Below are 24,255 nucleotides of genomic sequence, written 5' to 3'. Positions count from 1 at the left end.
AGGTGATTCTGAAGTTTGGAAAGACACATAAAAATCCTGAAAGTACTGCTAAGGTACCTCCTTGTGCCAAGGGTCTGGTTAATACCTTCCAATAGTATTCTGGAACTATTCCAAGTCTACAGGATGGTATTTCCCATGACAATGAGATCAATTTTACGATGAAATCAAAGTCTTTATAAGCTATTTCTATGAAGTGAAGGAGATTCGTAATTTTTAAAATGCAGTCAAGTTACACAGACACAAGAGTGAATTTCTAGACTATGATAGTTGATATGATATTCCTTCATGTGGCACTATGAGAATCATAAATATCATAAAATAAACTTGACAATGGAATTTTTTATTCTTGTTCATATTTTGAGCATTTAGTATGACCACATTTTTTAACCAAAAGATAATTCCTTAAGTCTGCAATATGGTAGAAAAGAGATGTTGGAATACCTCTTAAGAAAACTACAAACAAGTGAAAAGAGGCAGTTGAAACTGAAATTTTCAACTGAGGAACATCCAATGGGTCTTTCCAAAGCATTAATTTACAAAGTTTTGCAAATTACTGTGACTACACGTTGCCAGCTGGATTAAGTAGAGGTTAGATTTTCAATGATAGTAAATAAGTGTGACGTGCTTTGCTTAAAAAATTTAAATGAAGAAATCTTCGTCAGGTTCAAGAAACCTTAAATGTCCCTATGTGGGTGGACGTATGAGAAGAGAGACAAAGGGAAAAGCACAGATGAAGTCACCGGGCAGCAGAGACCAGGTTCCGCATTAGGAAACCAGGAAACTTGTTTTCTAAATTACACTAACATGAGAGTAGAAATGCAAAATAGATACAGTGAGCAATATTTAAGTTACTGGGCAAAAAAAGCGGAGCACATCAAAATTTCAATTCTGGCCAGACACTAAACCTAACTTAAAATAAAATCAACAAAACTAACTTAATGGCTTTTAGTTCACTGTAAGCATTTTTACATGGGCCAAGCCAAGTCCCCACCATTTGCTACTAACCATTTATTAAAGGTTCAAGGTCCTGAATCTCACTGAAACAACAGTTTAAACATTAAACAGCCCTCACCAAAACGTCTGACCCCGACATTAACAGAGATGCCCTCAAAAATAACGCCATCTACTTACTAGGTTTCATGGCATTTGGAGCGTTGGAGGGTGCGTTCCCCCAGCCTGTGGTCGATGCTCCCGTGTCATCCATTTCACCCCACCCAGGACTGCTTTCGTTTGGCTCACCCCAAGCTGAAGTACCATTATCTGGAGCAGGTGGTGTGCTTTTGCTCCAGACTGTAAAGAAAGGACACGGATCTCTAAGAATGACTTGTTAATAACACCATAATATCCAGTGGAGGGGAAGGTGGGAGGAAGGCACTTCTGTATTCTGTTGGTAGAAATGCAAACAGTCCCACTTTCATGGAGGGCACTTGGCTTTGTCACTTTAATTCTGGCCCAGTGATTCCACTGCCAGGAACTATGCCATAGATATACTTGTAAAAGTAGATGAAATAACATGTACAACAATGTTCCCTCCATCACTGTCAGAAAACACTTGGAAGTGACCTAAATATCCATCAAAAAGGAACTGGTCAGACTTATCGCGGGTCACCCATCAAATGAATACTACATGCAAAGCAGTTAAAAGACAGAAATGTATGTGCTAATATGAATAATGAAAAAAGCAAGGTGAAAAAGGCAGTGTATACAGTACTATCCCTTCTGTGTAAAAATTTTAAAGGACAGATGTATTTTGCTATAGGTATGAACAAAAGTTTTGAGTGGGACACAAAATTCTAAGACCTGTGGGGAGAGACCCTAAGGTCTAAGGTTTCTTTCATTTATTACCTTTTGCTTTTCTGTACAGTTTGAAGGGTTTTCCTATATGAATAAAAAATTTTTTACATGTTAGCAGGTTTTATCCTAGACGTGAATTAATGAGCAATCTTCAGTTCGTTCCTCATTCTTCTCAATATTTTTTTAAAAAGAGTGAGTTAAAAGTCATCATTTTCTGAATGGTCATACCTGGATCCACTGAACACTAGACCTAACTTGGGGAGTGGAAAATTGAATATTATGATTAATATTAACTAAAAAACCACACACCTGAACATCCCCTCAATGTGTTGAACTATGTGGGGACATTCAGGGTGACAATGCCAAACTAAGAATGATTACCAGCATTATTTTTAATTTACTAGGTGCGATGTTTCCTATTTGAATAAGGCAGGAAGAACACTTAATTCTGGACAACCAATGATCATGAGGTAACAATCTCCATGTAACGAAGTACTTCACTTCCAGAGGTAATTGTTAAAAATCATCTGGAAAGTGACGGAAACCCTCCAGATCCCAGGTAACTATAGCATTTTCTGATAGTGCAAGAACTTCTCTGCAAGAACAACACAGAACACTTCCCATTGCTGGGGAAAGAGAAACAGAGAATGTGTCCACAGGCAGAACCAGAATGGAAACAGGTCTATTTCTGCTACTATTTTAATTCTTTCTTTTTAAATCTAGAGCATAGCTTGTTTAAGCAAGATATAAGTCTTTTGGATTCTGCAGACCAATACAATTACCAAAAAAAAATTTTGGGAGACTAACCCAGGGATGCCATGTCTTCCTTTTGCCAAGAATGAACATGAAAATGTACTACCAGCATCTGTTATCACTACCACTTTATATAAGGAGAGCTTCTGTTAACACCAGTATAGAGTTAATGTAGGAAAGATTCCCAGAACAAAGTTAAGTGTAATAAATGCAGCTTAATTAAGGATGCCTTGGTTTAGGATTTCTTTTCTTCATCAAAACCTGTGAGAAAAAGCCATTGCCTACCTGATGCTGACTTCCCGGTCATCGGGGTAGGCAGGTTGGGTTCCCGAGGTGCTGGGCCCCCTTGGGAATTCTTATCCCACAGATTCACATTCTTGTAGTTGTAACTGTTAGGGTCTCCCCACGCTGAAGTGCCATCATCAATGTCCATTTTCCGACTAATTGACTGTGGGGATGGCTCTTCCCAACCACTGGGTTCCTCATCCTTAGGGGTTACTGGCTGCGGCCCGCTACTCCAGCTGGAATTGGAAGGTCGTCCATTGCCTGGAGGTGGTGGGGCTGGGCCTCCCCATGAACCAGAAGCCTCTGGCTGTGGTGGCGGTGGCTGCTGTGGCTGCTGCTGCTGTTGGTGCTGTTTATTCCAGGAGTTGGGCTGTCTGCCTGTCTCAGTCCATGCCGGAGACCTTTTGCAATCTTCCCACCCACCTTTTGAAGCCAGGCTGGCACTACCGCCGTTCCCCCAAGTTCCGATTTCATTCTGCCCTCCTTCACCCCACCCAGACACAGGTTTACTTGCAGAACTTTCCCAATTGCTGTTCTTCGCTTGATCAACCTCCTCTCCCCAACCATTCTTTCCAGAAGTCCATCCTTGATTGGGCTGGCGTCCACCTCCCCACCCCTGATCCTTGCTGGAATTCTCATTCCAAGAGGAAGATGTCTTTTCATCTGGTCGTCCTCCTCCCCAGTTGGAAGAGTTGTTGTTCTTATAGTCATTCCAGCCTCCTGTGTTCTTGGGGTCTTTCCACTCTGTAGAGGCTGAGAGCTCCCCCCATCCAGACTTCATTTGATTGCTTTGGCTGGGTGCGTCTCCCCAGCCCCCTGAGTTCTTGGTCTGTGTGGCAGCGCTCTCCCACCCCTCAGTTCCTTTGTCAGATTTCCCCTCGGGCCTTGGCACCTCTTCAATATCCCACACCGTGTCCTGCTTAATTTGAGTTTGGCCCCAGCCAGTGTTTGAGAGCACCCTGGGGTCCAAATCAGTTCGGCTCAAAAGAGTCTGCAAGACAGCCTGACAATCAGGATGTGTGGGCCTATACGACCGACGGCCAGAATTATGACTGTCGCTACTTCCTGCTTTGTGGTTGCTTCCAGTGCTTTGACCTCCAACTTCACTTCCTGTGGAGCTGGAAGATCTTCCCCAACAGGGAGCCTGGGCATTGCCTTGGTTTTCAGGGAGGGGGTGGCCCTTTTGATTGTCCCATGCTCCAGTGCTAGAATTTGGTTGGTTTGGACCACTCCATTCTCCAATTTTCAACTCATCAGACCCAGTCGGCTGTTTCCATTCTCCCTGAGAGACCCCAGATGTCATTTTGTTCCCTTCACCCCATTTGTTGTCATTAGAGTCCTGAGGGCCAAAGTTCCAGGACCCACCCGTAGACCTGTTACTGTTGTCCCAAGAGTCATTTTTTGACCCAGTTGATTTCTGAACAGAAGCTCCTTTCCAGGAGTCCTCTCTATCCTTTCCATTGTTCCCATTGTTTCCAGAATTGCTTTGTCCAGAGGCTGTGTCAGTTCCAGAAGGCCCCCTAGCTGCACCCCAAGATCCAACACTCCCAGTCTTTCGATCTCCAGTGCTTTGTGAAGGGGCATCAGTGCTCCTGGAGGCGTTCCCCAAGCCCATTCCAAAGGGCATTCCCTTATTCTCCATGGGGTTTGGTGAACTTAAGTTCAAGGAGTTAGTGTTTCCATTTTTTGGTCCATCAGTGTTATGAATCTGAGCCTGTTCTCTGCCAGAGACAACAAAATTAACACCCGCATTTTCCATCTTTGACTGCTGTTCCCTGGATGCCTGACCTACTGTGCTAACCTGTGCACTGGGATTACTAGTATCCGTTTCCAATGCCCCTTTCCTAGAATTTCCTTCTTGGACCAGTGCTGGCCAGGCAGATGGGTTGCTATTTGGGTTAAAGTTGCTGAAGCCAGAGCCAGGTCCAATTCTATCCTGACCACTCACATTCCTCCAATTTCCTAGTCCATTGTTGCTCTCTGTAGTAGAGTTGGAAGATTGAACAGATTTAGCCTTAGGGTCAGACTTCCAGACCCCAAGATTACATTCGTTCCCGGAACTCGCAGACTGGCACTGGCTCCCTTTTCCTTTGTTACTAGTGGTGCTTCCTGGCAGAGTGCTCTTCTCAGAGCCAGGGTTCGAGGCACTGTTGTTATCGGTGGTGTTTTCGGAAGAAGACTCAGTGTCTTTGCTGGCAATACAAGGCCACTCTTCCATGTCAGACCCGTCTACAATCACCTTGTCCCAGATGTGAATTGGGTTGGGGGAGGCGCCGTTGTTGGAGGAGGCTCCCGGGCCCCAAGTGGAATTTGCATAATTTGAAGCAGCAGCACCTCCAAGGGTTGACTCTGAGAAAGAGATTGTCTTATCAGTCACAGCTGCACGTGCACCATCTATTTACACCTCGAGCTCACACTGCCCCTAAGAGAGCTCATCCCATTTCCCCACAAACTAGTTCTCTACAGCTGCCAGCCTTGGTTAATCTTGGCATCACTCCCATCTTAGTCATATCTTCTTTTTATTTTGCCTGGTTGGTGTATTTGCTAAATCTACCCCTACAGCACCTCTCAGAGTTATCCCCTTGCCATTCTTATTGACAGAGAAGGGCCTTCCTGGATCTTGAGACAAAGCAGTAACACCTTGCGCTTGTTTCACATCTCCAATCCACTCTACACACTCCTGGCTGGAGTAATTTTTCTAAAGCACACCTCTGATTGTATCGCTGCTGTATGGAAAGCAACGGACAGTTTCTTATGCACAAGAAGGAAGCTAAACTCTTTGGCCTGAAGTTTGATCAAGATGCTCCACAATCTGGGACCAAATGACTTTTCTAGTCTCATCTTCCACTACTTTCTTTGAAGATGTCTACATCCCACAAATTGTGCCTTCGCAGCCTGGCACCATTCCACGTTGGCACCTACTGTTTTTTTCCTTCTGAATTCACACACTGAAATTCACCCATCTTTCTGGGCGCAGTACAAGTGCCATTTCTCCTCGGAAGTTTTTTTGAGCTTATCACCTGAAAATAACCTTTCCCTGTTTAGGGCCATTTTGCTCAGTGTATTGTGTTCACATGTTCCATCACCAACATTAGCACCTTTCAGGCAGAGACCCTATCCTGCTAACATTTGAATTCCCATGGTGGCCAATGCACGGCTGCTCAGTAAGCATCTGCTGAATGATGAATGCCCACCCAGCCAGATGCCAGGGGCAGACAAACATGAATCAGTTTGTATGCCCAAGGAACTTAATCTGATAAGTTAGTCTTCCTCAGCACATATTTTGATGGAATTTACTACATTTGGTGGGGGGGAAAATGACCTGTTTTTAACCCAATAATTTCATCTATACTTACTTTAGTTCCTTTCACCAAATAGCTTTAAATCAATATGAAGTTGATAAAATTCCTACACAGAGCCATATAAAAGTAAGGAAGCAGAGAATCTCAAACTCTTGAGATTAGGAGCCTATTGGTTTTTAAGAATGTAAACAAGAGACTGACTCACACTGGACCCACATCTACGTCTAGGCCTGGCTAGACTCAGCCGCCAAAATGCCCAACACAACCGCCCCCCTCATATTTCCCTTTGCAGCTGGTTACGAGGGGCCAGGAAGGAAGGGCCAGAAGGCCTTTCCCTGCCCGCTTTGCGTCTGGCCTGCCAGCCACAAGAAGCCTCATGAACAGGGCTTATCCCATATGAAGCCTGGGTCACCACCAGCTTTCTTTCCATCTTCACTTTGCACCCAAGACGGTAACAGAATTTTTTAGGCCACTGTATGTTCAAACTCAGAACTAGAATGAAGCATCCTATCGTTAACAACCACCAATTCACTGTCCTTGCCAAGGCCTGATAGTCTTCAAGCTCTGAATTTTAATATAGCCTCAAAAAACATTTCAAGGATAAGTGGAAATCTGTTAACAAGCTTTTTAAAAAGGGGTGGGGGGTTGCTTAGAAGTTCGTAGCTGTTAGCTGATTTAGTATTTACCTATTAAAAACTCTCAAAACTTCCAGGAAAACCCCTCAGCAAAAGATCCCTTATATCTACTAATAGTTTTTAACAAAGCTCAAAATTCAGGGGTCTCTTAAGAAATACTGATTTTAAAAATCTAATAAAAGACTACAGAATGGTATTATTTGGTATCCTCCCAAGATTCCACATTATAATCTAAGAGACCATTCTGTCTATACTCCCTGCGTTCTGGGAACAGAAACATGGGCATCTAAGATTCAGAACAAGCCTGTGCACTAGTCCCACTTCCAATCATACCCTGGGCGCACACCCGTGGTGACAGCTGGAGCCACGGAGGTGCAAACTGTAATGCTCTTGTCTGAGAAGGAAAAAAGGCCCCGAAGAGTGATGGCAAAGAGCAGCAACATTACCCTCTCGGGCCAAGGGCACACACTAAGGCTCAGTTTCACAGGAGAAATGATGGTACACATTCATCCTGGGACCCTCCCCCATCTTTTGAATAACCCCAATAGTCCACGGAAGTAACAGTTCCCGCGGACTTTGCACGGGCAGTAAGGATGAGGCGCTCCCTCTCTAAAGCTGCCGTGAATTCAGTTCACCGACACGGTTGCTCACCTGGTGCAGTCCCACTCTCACTCTGCAGCAGCGTTCCTGTCACTTGTGCGTTGTTTGGGTTTGCTCCAGGTGCTGTGGAGGGAGGAGGCCCTGCCCCACCCCCGAGGAGCATGCAGGACGGTGGAGGGGGCTGCCCACGTTTTAGTAACACTTTGTGGTCCTGCTGGCAACGGAATCGCGGCGGCACCTCCCGAGGCATGTAGCGGGCGGCGCTTGGCGGTTGTCCGTTCGGCACTGCCACCCTTTTGGCATTGTTGCCACCATTGACTGGTGGCGATGGAGAGCTGCCAATTGGGCTGGCGGCCGTTGGTTGGCTTAAACTTGGTTTCGTCACTTCGGGCACTGAAAGAGAGAGATGGGGAAAGAGCCTTTAAAATCAAATGCATTTTTCTAAAGATTATTTTTAAGAAAACTTACATGAGACCAAATCCATTAAGACAATTCCTGTTTCCTCTTATCCTGAAGGGACACGGTCTTTCCAGATTCCCCACCATCTTCAGTTTATTGAAGGCAGGGAAGGGGCAAGGAGTGATGGTGACAAGGATTCAAAGACTGCTATATCGTGGAATTATATTCCATTAACTAAGGAGGAGAGGGAATCAACCATCATTCACTCCCCTAAATCAATGGTGGACCCCCCTGAAGGGCTACCTAGCAGGTCTAAGGATGTCTACGGACCCCAGGCAAGATCCCTAGTAAAGAGTCAAGGCTCTCAGCCCAAGGGCCCTTCCCCTTCATCCACATTCTTAAAGATCTACCTCTGAGAAACTTTTCCTGAAGTCCCTGGACTAGGTATGCTAAGCACCCCTCAGTTGTGCTCCTGGACCATGCTGTCCATCTCTACCACTGAATTAACCAAGTTATATTGCAATTCTCCACTTACAGACCCCTTCTCCCCACCAGGCCATAAGTCCTACAATGGCAGGAACTTATCTTTCATCTTTTTTTTCTTAGTGCCTGGCACATAGTACACCCCTACAGGGAATCCCAGGCCTAGAGAATCACAAAAACAACTTGGTTTTGGTTTCTACAGCCACCTGAGCTCAAAGACTCTTGCTTGGCACTCTGTGTAAATATTAGAAATGCTATAAATCTTTTTTCTTTTGTCCAAAAAGATTTGTTTTCAAGTGTACCTTGTATTTTTTCCAACTCTTCATTTGAAATAAAAATTTCAAAATGTAGACACTGTCTCTATTTACTTAAATAACTGATATTTTACCTTACTTTAAAAGTGGCAAACAGGAAGTATGGGAACATGTGAGACCCACACCCACGGTTAAAGTGCCCTTTGACTTTCCCCTCGACCCTACAGAGAATGTTCTTCTGGGTTGGTACCTCCTTTGCTTCATCCTACCAAAAGACTGCCACCCTTTCCAAACAAATCTACCCGGCAAATAGAGGCTGGCAGTATTACAGGAACTATCACTGAACCTAGTAATTCAGATGATTCTGAGGCCAAAGTCCCTGACACCCAGAGTAGTGTGTAGGCCAGCTCTGGTCGCAGTACCGCTCTTAATGCTGACATGATGCTGGGCCAGCAGGTTGCTTGCTGAACTGAGGAGAGAGATACGTCATCAGAAATCAGGGGCCCAATCTATGGACACTGGTGAGTACTGAGAGTAACAGGAAAAAAGAGCAGGAGCCTGAAGTAACTTCAAGGTAACCCCTGGGTCTAACCTTAGCCAATCATGAGTTAGGACTGGGCCTCCCAGAAAGGAAGGGAGGTCAGAGGATCCACAGTCTGATGAGCAGAATAAACATATATTTTAAAATAAATTGGTCATTGTCTAACATTATTGATATAGTACCTCTGGCATGACCTACAATAGCCAATGGATAAGTAACTGATAAATGAATGACTAAAGATGAATTCTTTAAAGATTCGTTTTCTATCTGTGCCTGGACGATTCCACAGCACATGGCATTCCCAATCCCCTTTCCTCTTATTATGAAGCCAACAAAGTCTGGGAGGAGTCTTCCAACTAGTTTTTAAGATAAAGAGAACTATGCTTCTGTGAGACTGCCCTTCTGTAAAAGAGCTAGAATCTTCATGCAAGTTAACCAGGTTTGTTACATGCCTTGACTGATTTCCCTAAAACAGAATAAGACACGGTAAGAACACCCTTATCTCTTCAGGGTTGAGATCTGAACATCAGTTTGACTAACTTTACAACATTCATAGCACAAAGAAATCTGGTGAGTATCATATATGGTGCAAAATTCTGCAAAAGCTCCTCGAGGCATTTTCCCACCATCACATCAGAGGGAGAATGGATCATAAATAATAAAGTCATTATAACACGGGACCACCTCTTAACCACTCTCCTCGCAACTCAGTGCTCTAGCCTGGGTCACTATTCATTCAAAGCTCTAGGACACAGTCAGAAAAAGCCGCCATGCAGTACGTGTTATGAGTAAACTGCTTCAGGAGTTGAATGAATTCTTTCTCCATTTTTTTTTAACACCTGTCTGTAAATTCAATAATTGTAAGCATTTAAAAGGCAATCGCAAATCTAGACACTAACTGGAGAGCAAGGCAGCTGTCAGGCAGGATGCCCAATTCAATCTGCTTCCCGAAGTTCAACTTAAGACATGGGAATCAGTGTATGTATCATGCCATGCTCTAGAACGTTGGACGGTAACAAAGGAGAGAGAAATTATAATTAAGTCTGAATTACTTTTCAGACCCTCTGTTTTCCCTTCTGAAGCTTAATGATTTGTAGCTTGTGGTACAAATATTTCTTAAGATGAGCTGCTCAAAATAAGGTCAGAGTTTTTTATTTTCCAGAAAAAAGCCTGTGGCTTAAAGATGAACTCTGCATCAAAGAGAAATAAAGACATTGTGAAAAATGCTGGGTATCCAATTTTCTAATGCCCATTCATTTACAACCAAAACCCATTTACTTACTCTAATAAATGCATCTTTTCCCCTTCCCTGTTGTCATTATTTTATACCATTCTCACCTTACAGTCTGAGCTTCTATTGCCTCTATTTCCAAAAAAACTTCAGTAAGATGCTTTTTCAGATAAAAGTAGTCTTTAAGAAAATTCTGATATAGGCATGACTAATACAAACTACTATATTCCTTAAACACCTTGATGGTATCAAATATTAAAAAAAGAAAAACCCTTCTAGAAATGTCTTTAAAAGTAGTAGTTAAAACACAAACAGGCCCTATAAAAGACCTTATTTTAGACTGACAAGTTTCTTGGTGTAATATTCAGCTACAGCGCAGTACAAAAGAATCTCAAAGACTGACGGCACAGAGAGGCCCACGTACAGTCAACACTGCTCAGTAACCTCTAAGCTCAGCTCCATTTCTTTACCTTCCGTTCACTCTTCACACTCCACACACCCTGGCCTTTGCCTGGAACATCTCCCTGAAGCTTCTCTCCTCACTAAATCACTAGTGATTTCGTTGCCAGTCTAATGGGCACTTGCTGGACCTTTTCTTCTCTGACTTTCCTGCAGCTCCTGACACTACCGGCCACCCCGCCCCTCTGGTTTTGAGAGACCCACCAAGAGAGCTCTTCGGTTCTTCCTTTCTCCCTTCTTCTGGGGGCTTCTCTACTCTTGATCAGGGGTCAGCAAACGTTGTTCTGCAGAGGGCTAGATAGCAAATATTTTAGGCTTTGCCCGCCACACAGTCTGCTGTAAGGACTCAACAGCGCGCTTGCAGGAGAAAGCAGCCACGGACAACGCATAAATGAATGATTGTGGCTGTGTTTGTTCCCACAGAACGTTATTGACGACACCGAGATATGAATTTCTTATCATTTTCATTGTCATAAAATACTGTTCTTTTATTTTTTTCCCATCATTCAACAATATAAAAACATCCTTAGCTCATGGGAAGTAAAAAAGAGTCAGATTTGACTGCAGGGTCACAGTTGGCAACCCCTGCTTCTGACCATCTCCTTAACTGGAGTTGCAAAATGGTAGCTGAATTTGGCCATGAGTTGTGTCTTTTTTTAGAAATCTGAAAGTGAAAGTGGGGCGTAAACCCTTCTCACATTTAAGTTACTTGAATAAAACTCTCCCAAGTTCAGGCTTTAACTATCACTTAAGTGCAAATGTTTCCCAAATCACTGTCTCCAATTTGGATCTCTACCACCCTCGCCTTCACCTTCAAACCTGTTCCCCTGCGCCCCGATGTACTGTCTCCTAGCTCAAGGAATGGAGGCATCACCCAACCTGCTGCTCAAGTCGGAAACCTGACAGGTGTCTTAGACTTCACCCTTCCCCCCACACACCATTATCCCGAGCATCTGTCTAATTCACTCCTTCCTCTTTAGCACCACTGCTCCTAACTGGGTTCAATTCCTCGCTATTTCCCGTTCAGATGATTTTGTGCCCAGCTATCTGGGCTACACGTCACCTCACATTCATTCACTCTTAGGGGGCAGCAAGTTCCATACTTGAACAAATGGCTCCCACCACAGTGTTAGAACACACAAGTGCTTCTACAAGGTTTGAGGGATACTGCAAGTAGGTTAGTCTATAAATTATTTACTTGGCCCGCCTCAAAATATTAATAAATTAGAGTAGATCCAAAATTATTCCAACCACCACGATGCATGCACTGTTAATATGCCTTCTGGGCTGTGCACTACAGCAGTCCATCACCCCAGGTATGCTGATGGGAAGGGTTGTTTCTCTGTTGCGTCCCAGTCTGGTAAAGGCCATGAATTACTGGACAGCAATATCCAAAAATTTTAACTTACACTGAGCTGGAAGCTTTGTCCTGTTGCTTTGACTCACCAACAGACATTTACCAAGGAAGTGCTAAGTGTCAGGACCAGGGCCTTCAAATCTCTGAAGATAGTTACCTAAGCTTCTTCACGTGGAGAGCCTTTAGTTGGGGGTTAAACACCCCCTCAGTATTTAACCCTCTCAGAGGTGACAGGTTCAAATTCCTTGACCAAACTGGCCCAAACTCCACATGCCCCACAGAGGCTGATCTCTGTTCCTTTTCCTAGAGTGGTACCCATTACAGGAACTGCAAATTCCTGCCCAGACATTGTGTTTCTAGTAATGTAGCTTAAGGTCATATTAGTTTCCATAAACCAGTCATTTTATACTGGTAACTTCCATTAAGCCAACTGCCACCTAACATCTTTTTTAACAATGCTAAATGGTTCTATCCAGACTCTTCCATCACATAGTCTATCTTTCTAATCCTAATCTTATCCTTCAGCCCTGTTAAATCTGGGATCAATCCAACAAATGTTTCTAATTCCAAGACCAATATCCAATGGAGACCAGCTTCTCCATTAAGTGCCTTTTAGTATTTGTTACCTAAGCAGCAGGCCCACCTCCAGCCCATGTCTTTATACAACCTCCACTTGAAATCCCTGCCCTAATCTCTCCAAAATTCTCACCTGTTAAAAAAAAAATGATGGAAGATAAAGAACATACACTGAATCTACCTTTTATCTGAAATATGGACAAATCTTACTTCAGTCCTCTGTACAACCAGAGACTTGGTATCAACAGTCTTTTTTTTCTCATAGAGTCTGCTGGGGAAAGAGTGGTAGATTCAGAGTTAAGGGAAGACTGCCTGGGGGAAGGCACTGTCTTGGGAAGAGGAACAGTACCCAGAAACATCAGCTGAGGAAAGACAAGACTGGGCTAGGTACCCAGGCAGGCTCTTGGGAACAAAGATTAAGATGTGGCTGTAAAACGGGATTTTTAAAAAAGTAGAAAAATCAGGACCTCCCTCTATTTATGGTCTAACACATCTCAGGGATAATTTTTATTTTTACTCTCTGTTCTATCAATTAAATCCCTTATGAGATACAAAACAGGCTCTCAGTTGACTTCAGGATTATTTTACTTTGATTTTTGAAGGGAGGGTGGGATGGGGAGGTAGGGAAACTGTATTCCATTTTTTGGTAGGTATGAGAAGGACCCTAAATGGAGGGAAACTTTGATAGTAAGTAAAAAATAGTTTAATTTTTTAGACTTTGGCAGAGGAAAGAGGAATGTGATTCTGAGAACAGACCTTGTACAAATAAAAAAAGAAAGAAAGAAAAACCTAACAGGTTTTCAGTTTTCCAATAGAAACATCACTTAACATACAGAGCAGTTTGTTTCCATAGCTCAACTGGCATTTGGCTTCATGAGCACTAAGAATTGTGGCCAGGCCTAGGAACCCAATCACCATGTTCCAGCAACCACAGAGTCTGGATTTTTCAGGAAAATGCCAATTTTCTCATCTGTTGTCCTCATAAATAATCAGAAAGTCCTATAAATATACTTATGTGCCAAAATCCTTTCCTAGACAGTATGTTGGTTTAGAAAATATGGACACTATACCACTATCAATAAAGTATAATTTATATTTCAAACAAATAATTTACAAATGTACTTCCAAAATAATGTCTACTTCTGGGTTAAGAACTGGCTGACAGTGCAAGGGGAGGACATTATTCTAACTAATTAAAATAATTATAACTAACAATAATTTCTCTCAGTTTATTTTATAAATCACTACAAAGTCCCAGACTATATTCTCCCTTGAAATGCCTTTTGGTTAGAAATATACTAATGTCTACTCATCTGAGAATTTGTTTTCCATAACTAAGTTTCCTAAGAAACTAGTACTGTCTTTATTAGTCCTCCACCACCATGTGACATGCTTTGACCTGGTGGTCCAACAAAACAATGAAGAAACCAGTTCTTTGAGAACCTCTCATCAAACTTTGGTCTCTCTGGTCTCTCCATGACCCTCATCTTCCCCCAACTTATTGCAGTCACACTGGACTCCCTTCATCTGGGGTGGTGGTTCTCCACCTGGGCCATACACTGTGGTCACCTGCAGAGCTTGCCTAAATAAATCTGCCAGGGCTGTGGCCTGGGACCGCAAAGGTTTGGGAGGAGAACTGGGCTTGTGTGTTTTGACAAGTCTATGCATATGATTCTAGTGCCTATGCTAGCTGAGGACAACATATTTAAGTGGGCAGGAAAAGGAGCTAGAAACCCAAGGAAGTAAGTCTCCTATCCTAAAGGGGAACTGACCAAAGTGTGATCATCACCAGACAAGACTGCATAATCAAAATTAACAAAAGAGAAAGAACTGAAAGCACACAGACCACTAGCGGTTGGGAATGACCTCTGGGACACCTGCTTCTGTTTACAACACAGCACTACTTTGTAAGAGTTAAAGTGCATTATCTTTTTGAAAAGCATATTCCAGGCTCTAGAGCTCAGAAGATGGGGTGACTGTCCTAAATGTAACACTCATTTTCAGACTCAATGCCTGTTACAGGTCAAGGTGGTCAACAATCCTCTGCAGTTCCCATCTGTAAAATAGGAACTAGTGTTCTGTTTTTGTTATTGTTCTAAGAAAAATCCTGAAAAGATTCAGTTCAAAATCATGACCTCTTTACTCTCAAAACAAGATATTACTCTGTCTAATCTCTTTTCCTCTTAAAAAAAAAAAAAGTAAGGCCAACTAGAAACACTAGTATAAGTACTTTTAATTTGTCGTTACTGCTCTTCAGTGGTTGCAAATAAACAACTCTAATTACTCTACACCCACTCCCACCTATCAAGTGGACTGGAGGCTGAGACAGCAAGAGTGTAAAATCTAAACGCAAGAGTATAAATCTCAAAAGGAAAAAAAAGTCTTACCTTTGGTTTTTTGTTCCGTGACCTGTAAAATAAATTAACAGGCATAAGTAAATGAGACTTGCTTTCTAAGTCAGTACTGTTATTGTAAGACTACTTTAATTCTGATAAGCATAATCCAAGCAGTCAGATACAAAGGTATAGTTAAAATTCAGAAAAAGTCCGTTCAGACATCCTTCTAAAGACAATGGGCATATGTCCAGCTATAAGTTACATGAACATCATTATGAAGAATTCTAAAAATTATGACAAGAAGCATTCCACCTTCATTAAATGATAAAGTCCTTATACTGGGAATGCTGTTTCCCTTTTTTAAGAGAGTGGGGTTTTTTTTAAACATTTGGGGGAGGATAATTAGGTTTGTTTGTTTGTTTGTTTATTAGTAGAGGTACTGGGGATTGAACCCAGGAACTCACGCATGCTAGTCATGCACTCTACCACTGAGTCCTCCCACCCCCCATTTCCCATTTTGACTGCTAGAACGAGAAAAGCAAATGGATGTGGCCCAGATGCAAAATTAACCATAGAGAGAAACAGAATCTCCAATGGGTATGGACTCAAACACTTGACTGCAAATCTAGAAAGCAAGAGTTTAAAGGTCCAAGCCCAGAGGCATCAGGGGTCACAGTAGGAGAAAAGGATTCAAAACCAAGCCATGCCACTTCCTGGATATGCGATCTCAGTTTTCTATTTATCTGTTGAATGGAGATAATAACAGTATCTCCCTGCAAAGGATTATTATAAGGATTAAATCAGATATCTCATACTAATGCTTGAGAACTGTTTGCTATCACTATCAAAGTTTATGTAAAATAGCATGAAATACAGCAGTAAGACTGAAATATGTAAATTTTGAACAAATAAAGATTGCTTTGTTGAAGGTATTTCTTTATACAGTAACTAATACATCTCTGGAAGTGATTAACCTAAAAGATTGGACATGCTGAATATAATAACGGGTTTGGGGAGAGAGTGGAAATGATGATTAGGAGCCACATGGAAAACTGCTTCTGCTCTTAAGAGAGGAAAATAGACGAGGGCGCCTAATTATACATGCCCTGTAACATTAAAACATAACCACAAAAGGTCATGAACAAGAAAAACATTCCAAAGGCAATGCACCAGAATTCCAACAGGGGTTATATCACATTATTGAGATCATGGGTTATTTTGACCCCCTTTGCCCAACTATTAGTTAAGCTTCCAAAAAAACATTTTTATATTGGTTCTCCAATTCTTGTAATAAAAAGAATTCATATAGAAAAGACGGGTTTGATTATTTGTGACTGGTAATCATACTGAGTTACTGCTATGGGTGTTCATGAAAACACACTCATCTTTGGAAGGCAGGTCCTGTGGCTAGCCAGCCCACAGCACAATGGATTCCAGCACACCACTGAGTTCAACCATCTACTTGTATGACCTCCTATAGTGTCTCTTACATTCTTGCATTCAAAGACAAGCTAATTCTGCTGTACTGAATTTGTGGTAGGCAGCCTCTTAAAATGAATGTGTTCCCCAGTACTAACTGTTACAAAGCTCAATTCTACTGTATAATTTTTCTATAAGCCCACTTATCCAAGAATGAGTTGATTTGTGTCTGCATACCAATTCCTTAAGACAATTTAAGGTTTCTACCACTGTAAATATTTCTTAGAATGCCACTTGGAAGATCAGTTATACAGGAAGTCAGTGCCTTCCCCAGCTGTAAGCAACAAATTCAACTAAAGTCAAACGTGTCTTAGAATGTCGGTTCTGGTAAGGGAGCTGCCCCCGACGGTAAAGAGCATGTGCTCTGCCAACACTAACAATGATCCTATAGCAGCATCAGCCTAATGAATGTCAATGAAATCCTTCTTTGACACCTCTCTCATGAGTGGAAATCCAACACAGTTTACTCAGTGATGGCTTGAGGAAGAGAAAATGGCCATAATCACCAAGCACAATGGAAAAGAAGCTTATGCTTAATTTCTATGCAGGAATAATTTAAAGTAGCTTTAAATAAAAGTCAAATCTTTAAGAAAGAAAATTACATTGTCAGCACTCACTCCTGACCATTCACTTATTAAACAAACGTTTTCTGAGTAACGCTTTGGCACCAGGCACTGTCCAAGTTACTGGAAACACAAATATGAATAAAACCTTGAGAAACTCAGAGCCAGTCCAATGGGGAAGACGAACACGAAGAGATGATTATAAAGCAACGGGATAGGTTGTGAGAAAGATGTGGAAGCACTAAGAAGAGGCACTACACATGTTTGCTGACTGAATGAATGACCCCATAACAGAACCTCTGGCACATTCTCGACAGTTCTTTGCATCATAGCACATTTTCTGCCTCCTGGTTAAGGGGTTGTCTCTACAGTGAGGTTGGAAACCACTAAGACAGTCACATGGTGAGCTTTGTGCTCTCTTCTTAAAACTGCTAAATCAGAATCTAATTCTGAAATCACACAATGGTTCACTATGATAAAAAAAAATATCAAAGGCCATGTGTCAGCCTAGATCCTGTATCAGCTAATTTAGAACATTTTTGAACAAAAATGATTGAATTTTTATTGTTTATTATTAACCATTTGAAATTTCATTTACGGTGATTTTCCTCTTTGCCGTAACTCCTTAACCAGTTCCTAACGCAGATGCAAGTACAAGGGAGACTGTCCAGCTGTATGAATGAAATTCTCTGCATAAATAATGCCAATTTACTCTTGAATAAACACCACCTTTTATTTTAAATAATTTTGCTATTAGTGGGATCCACAGCAAAACTTTACAAATGCACATTTTATTAATCACTTCTAGTACTGACATTCCAGGTTAAAGAACATCTATGTGGAGAATGAAGATGGACTGTATGTTGCCTAAAATAATCACCCCATTTAGCATCTTCTTATTACTAGTCTTTGCTTAAGCTCCCCAGTGTCCAGCTCATCAACCATGTATTCCCATAGACTGCAAAACCCAATTTGTGTACCGATTTAGTAGATGGAATGTGAATGCCCTAAAGGAAAGGAAAGCCTTCACTGAGGGTCACCCTCCCATCACTCCTGTAGAAGGTCAGTGTGTGCAGGTACAGGGGCAACACCCTGACACCCTACAGCTGGTGGACCTGCATATAATAACCTCAGTGACGTGGAATGTGGCTGTGTACACAAAGGCAAGTATAAAAAAAAGCCTCTGGGTCATTATCTGACATTTTTATTCCAACTCTTTACTGTCATTAGAGAATTCCAACAAGCTCAGATTAGAAGCAACACATTAGAAGCAGGTACCCTGACAGCATGAAGATGTGACGGTGAGCACACCACTATTAATAGAAAGAGAAACAGAATTAAAAGCAGACAAAACTTTAAGGAGCGCAGTAGTCTATTATAACACCAAACAGTAATTTTTAATTAAGACTTTCAATTAAGCCTTGAAGAAAAGATAAATTACATTTCACATGTTTGACGTGGCAGGGTCATATGCAATCCAATTCAGAAAATATTTTCACTATTGTTTTTTATGCTGGCACTTCTGAATGATCTATTTCTTTTTTTTTTTTTAATAGAAGTACAGTTGATTTACAATGTTGTGCTGGTTTCTGGTGTATAGCAAAATACATATATATATTCTTTTTCATATTCTTTTCTATTATAGTTTATTATAAGACATTGAATATAGTTCCCTGTGCTATACAGTAGGACTATGTTGCTTATCTATTTTATATATAGTAGTTTGCATCTTCTAACCTCAAACTCCTAACTTATCCCTCCCCAGCCCCTTTCCCCTTTGGTAACCAGAAGTTTGTTTTCTATGTCTGTGAGTCGGTTTCTGTTTTGTAAATAAACTCATTTGTATCACTTTTTTTTAGATTCTACATATAAGTGATATTACACGATATTTGTCTACCTGACTTACTTCACTTAGTGTGATAACTTCAAGGTCCACCCATGTTGCTGCAAATGGCATTATTTCATTCTTTTTTATGGATAGTAAATAAAGTAGTATTCAACTGTGTATATACACCACATCTTCTTTATCCAGTCATCTGTCGATAGACACTTGGGATGCTTCCGTGTCTTGGCTATTTCATATAGTGGTGCTATGAATACTGGGGTGCATGCATCTTGTTGAATTAGTTTTCCCTGGATGCATGTCCAGGAGTGGGATTGCTGGATTGTATGGTAACTCAATTTTCAGTTTTTTAAGGAATCTCCCTACGGTTTCTAGTGGTTGCACCAAACTACATTCCCACCAACAGTGTAGGAGGGTTCTCTTTTCTCCACATTCTCTCTAGCATTCATTATTTGCAGACTTTTAATGATGGCCATTTTGACTGATGTGAGGTGACACCTCACTGTAGTTCTGATTTGCATTTCTCTAATAATTAATGATGTTCATCATCTTTTCATGAGCCTATTGGCCATCTGTATGTTTTTTTTTTGGAAGAAATGTCTATTTGGTCTTCTGCTCCAAATGATCTATTTCAGTAATTCAGAAAACTGAATTACGCGAACTGCTATATCCAGTGATGCTGGGGAAACTTGTGTGTCCCTTATCCTTTGCATTGGCTTGTGTTCGAATGTCTCGAGTCTGGTCTAAATCTAGAGTTCCCTCTGAACTGTGTAACAGTTTCCACTTCCCAAAACTTGGCTTCAATAACCTGGTACCGTAGCGGGGACCCTCACCTGCCTCATGGTGAGACCCTGCTTCCCAAGTGCTTCAGGTAGTGGTAAGAAGAACTGGAAGCAAAGTGATTCTTCCAGGCACTTTGCAAAGGCATCAAAGTAAGCCTGCCAAGCCAGAGCCGAGCCCAAGTCAGGCGATGCTAAAAGGATGGTGAGGTGGGGAAGCAAGCTCAGACAATGGCCAGGGCAGAGGGGTGCACGCTTCAGGAGAGGGGGGCAGGGCAGGGAGGTCCAACCACTCTCTATTCCCAACAGTCCTGTCAGACAAACACTCCAATGAAGACTTGACAGTTGACAGCTGTCAGCCCTATGTCTTTTTTTCTTTTAGCATCTCTTTTTTCCCAAGCAAATTCCTCAAAGCCATGCAATACTATCTCCCCCAAAGCACCAAGGCAGGCCTACCTGACCCTCTTCAAGGAAGACTTCTTTATGGAATTATCAAAAGACACACTAAATGACAGTATTGTAGGTAGACCAAAAGGACAACATCAGGGCAAACTCTGGCAAGCTTTAAAAAGTTATCCCATAAGCTTGCTTAGAAAATGGAGATTAATTATGCTACAAATAAGGAAATATGAGAAGAGTTTAAATGTTGGTAACTCTCTTACCTTTCTCAATATAATTTACTGTTGTTTTCATAAAATCAGCCATAACGTTATTTAATGTCTACTTTATGGTAACAAATGTAGGTCTTTAACGTTCTCCCACTCTAAAATATTAAAACTTTCAAGTAAACTAAAGTTCCAAGTAACATTATTAAGATGTCAGGTGTCTAAGCCAAGGCAGTTACTGATTCTAGATGCTCGGCAGATGTAAATACAGACTTAATTGATTAAACCCACCTTCTGAGTGGCTTCTTTTTTCTTTTTATCCTCTTTCTTCCTTTTCTTGTCTTCCATTAACTGTTCTTCCCTTTCTTGCTCCTTCTCTCTGTAAAAGTAACGTCACATCACAAGGTTAAACATCTTATATTCACAATCTATTTGTATAGCAAATTAAATGCTTATAGATGGTGTGCAAAGCGACAAATATTTCATCTCTGACTGAGCACAGTATTCTGCTTAAACTAGGAGGATGAATAACACTCACCAAATTTAGTTATCCACTTATTTTGGTTTGTCACCTCTTTTGCAAAACATGACATTAAGTTTGGTTTTTAAAAGCCCATTAAAGTGGGCTTTTGTAATATCTTCCTAAACAAACAAACACACACACATTAAATGGATTTCCACTCAGCAAAGAACCTAATTTGAATACATGACAACTAACGTCCAGTTGGCTTCCGACAATATTTCTCACAAATAATGCTCAGTTATAGTACACAGGTGTTTATCATAATCTAGGTGTTTTCCCATGACATCTTCAGAGAGGTGAACATAGAACCCTATGTTCTAAATTCCGTATTTTTCTTCTACATTATTAATAATGTATATTTTACATGTTTTCTACTTGTGTTTTTAAGGCCACACCAAGTGTCCATAAATCCATGTATTCCCTCCCTATTGTGTGAGTTCACAGCTGCATCCTCCTGCACACCTGATCATCAATTAAGATGATCAGGTTTTGCTCCTTTCAATTAAAATAAAAATATTACACAAAAATAAACATTCTAGTTGAAGAAATATGTTGAATCTTAAGAAATTAAGATAATATAATTTATACCTCATATTTGAAAAATAACTGTAAAATGTAATATTTATTCTAATATATTATACAAATATACTATTATGTATAGTCTAATATTCTAATATAACGTATGTGTATTTTTTAATGGATGTACTGGGGATTGAACCAGTGAGCTCTACCACTAAGCTATAACCCCCATCCCCTAGTGTAACATATATAGACTGCTGCCAACTTCTACTTCTATGTATCAACTGGAAAAAATGCATAAACAACTAACAGCTGGTGTAATTTCAAAGCTCAAGGCAGGACACCCCAGACATCACACTTACTGAATTTCAGAGCTTGAAGAAGAGTCAGAGTCCTAGCTCCCAGTTCCCCAACTACGGAACAGATACTGCCTGCATACTAGTGATTTTAGGAGATTCAACACATCAAATCCATGGTTTCACAGACACCACCTAGATAAAGGCTAAGTTAAGTCAGACAAATCAAAAGAAAAATGCTAAATGTTTGCAGACATGGCAAAAATCACAAAGATGGTTTGCGAAGGACTCAAGTTTGGGGAGTGGAACTCATCCAGCCTACATAAAAGGAACTGAGGACCAACACTGAGGCACACTCTCATGGACAGGTAAACAATGCTTTACTTATAGAAAACAGGAACTAAATAATAACAGAAGTGTTTTACCTGCAAATTAAGTTTTCAGTGGCTCCTGTCTACATTCACAAATATTGCCCTTTCTCTCTCCTTACAGAAGGAGATGTGTATATATGCCTCTGGGCATAAATATACAAAAGCCTAAAGTGTACAATTCACACACACTCTTCAAGCCATTAAAATTTTTAAAATACAATCAAGGAGGAGATTTTATTGTAACTTCCTTGGGTTTAAGGCTGGATTTCTTTGGAGTCAGATAATATGTACATCGGCCCAAGAGTGAAGTTCTTGGTGAAAATCCACTTGCAACCGGGCATTACTTTAAGAAAATGGATTTACGAAAGTTGGCAAGATAGATGTTGACCATCTAAGGTAGGCTGGCCACAGATCCTGTTATATTTGGCTCCCACAGCCTCTTGCTTCCTCTGGCTGCAAATGGAAGAAGACAAAGTTCCTCATGACCCAATTACTGTTACTTGGTTTCCGTATTTTAAAGAAAAACTGACTATAGAAAAAAAGCAACCACAGCCTGAATATCTCCTGTTTAAATACCCGATGCTCTAAAAAGTAAAGTTGAAAAACTAAAAGTTTATTTTTAAAATGCAATGTAAAAAAAAAAGCAGTAAGTCTTTAATGAGACACGTTCTTAAAAAACAACTAACCTTTTCAAATATTTTTTTCCTATAAACAGGTAATTCAGGGAAAGGGATTGAAATTTATGTTCACTACAAGCAGATTTATTTCCAAAACAAATATTTTTCAAAGCTTTCCAGGAGACAGGCTGTGCTTTCACCCTGATCTTTTACTGTGTATGTTGGTAGAATTGAGTCTTCTCTTTAAATTTCACTCTTAGGAAGAATGTATTTTCTCAAACCAAACCTGACTTAAAAACCTACCATTTACTTAAAAATGAATCAAAAAGTTTGGGGTTCACCTTTCTCCTAATTCAATTGTGCTCTATCTTGGCTGCACATTAGCACCATTTGGGGAGCTTTAAACTATCTCTGTGCTGCACCAGAGCCCAGTAGGGGTGATGAGGGCATCCACACAGGGAAGGCATCTATGGTGGTGCTGATGGGAGCTCAGTTATGTACAGGGGGTTGATCAGTAAGTAAATATATTAAGAATGAAGAGGAGTTATCAAAATGGAAAAGGAGAAAACTGAAATGAACCCTGTGGAGTTGGATCAGAAGTAGTCATTGACATGAGCTCATTAATTGTAATACATAGGGATAGACATAACAAAAAAAGTAGATGTAACGTTGCATGCCTATATGTGTATATTCCTTCATGTATTCAAATACACACACACTTATTCCCTAGCTCTATCAATGAGACGGCTTGGGAACAAGCAACATCTAAATACTGTAGCTATGAACACACCTCGAACCCAGATTATGGCTTCTAAATACCATTCTTCACTAAGAGAACTAGAGTTTTTTGGGAAAAAAACTATTTGGGGGCTAGAACATGGGAAGTAGAAAAGGAGTCTTGAATGCTTGTTTGCCAAGAAGCAAGGAAACCTTCAACAAATGATGGGACATGTCAACTGGTCACAGAAACTAGTTTGAAGGGGCTCCTACAAACTAAATCTGGGACAGTATAAGCATAAAAATAAATACTTACAGTAACAGACTATAAGCTATTGCATAAAATAGGAAAACTTGAGTCCATACAGGTAGAAACAAGTAAATGAGTACATTAAAAATGACAAGAAATGTAATATTCTCATAGTTTTAAAGCATCACACCATAAAATACTTATTAATTATAAAGGAAAAAACAGTAATTATATGGAGGAGAAGCCTGGCAGATACCACCTTAATCAAGTAGTCCAGGTGAACATCAACAGTGGTACAAACTAAAATCATGAGCTACCTAATAGCATGCTCTGAGAACCAGCATCACTTCTATGATATTTCTCTCAAATATACACAGTCTGAATATCATCACAAGGAAACATCAGACAGCCCCAAATGGAGAGACACTTTAGAAAAAACTGATTGGCAATCTTCAAAAGTTCCAAGGTCATCAGCACCAAGGAAAGACTGAGCAACTGTCCAAAATGGAAGGAGACTAAAGAGATACAACCACCAAGTGCTGCGTGCGATCCTTTTGCTATAAAGACCAATACTTGGGCAAATGTTAAACCTTGAGTAGGGGCTGAAGATTAAATGGTACTAATGTATCAGCGTTGATTTTTTTTTTTGACGCTTGTACTGTGGATATACAGGAGAATGTTTTTGTTT

At 40.9% G+C, this 24,255-nt stretch overlaps 1 protein-coding gene across 4 annotated transcripts in view; it reads right to left on the bottom strand.

Moving 5' to 3' along the window:
- TNRC6B (trinucleotide repeat containing adaptor 6B) overlaps positions 1-24,255 on the bottom strand; it is a 225,856-nt gene that overhangs the window by 50,930 nt on the left and 150,671 nt on the right. For 2 of the 4 annotated variants that reach the window (XM_072973566.1, XM_031671771.2), the window contains 5 exons: positions 20,566-20,653; positions 15,057-15,078; positions 7,421-7,762; positions 2,833-5,181; positions 1,132-1,290 (listed from right to left, as the gene is read on the bottom strand). In XM_072973566.1, the coding sequence (XP_072829667.1) occupies positions 1,132-1,290; positions 2,833-5,181; positions 7,421-7,762; positions 15,057-15,078; positions 20,566-20,653 (2,960 nt within the window). The remainder of the gene's footprint in view (positions 1-1,131; positions 1,291-2,832; positions 5,182-7,420; positions 7,763-15,056; positions 15,079-20,565; positions 20,654-24,255) is intronic. The other 2 variants (XM_015241646.3, XM_006207106.4) reach the window with 1 other exon arrangement.

Source organism: Vicugna pacos, chromosome 12, assembly GCF_048564905.1.
Source record: "Vicugna pacos chromosome 12, VicPac4, whole genome shotgun sequence".
In the NCBI taxonomy this organism is placed as follows: Eukaryota; Metazoa; Chordata; class Mammalia; order Artiodactyla; family Camelidae; genus Vicugna; species Vicugna pacos.
This window is presented reverse-complemented; position numbering and strand designations above follow the sequence as displayed.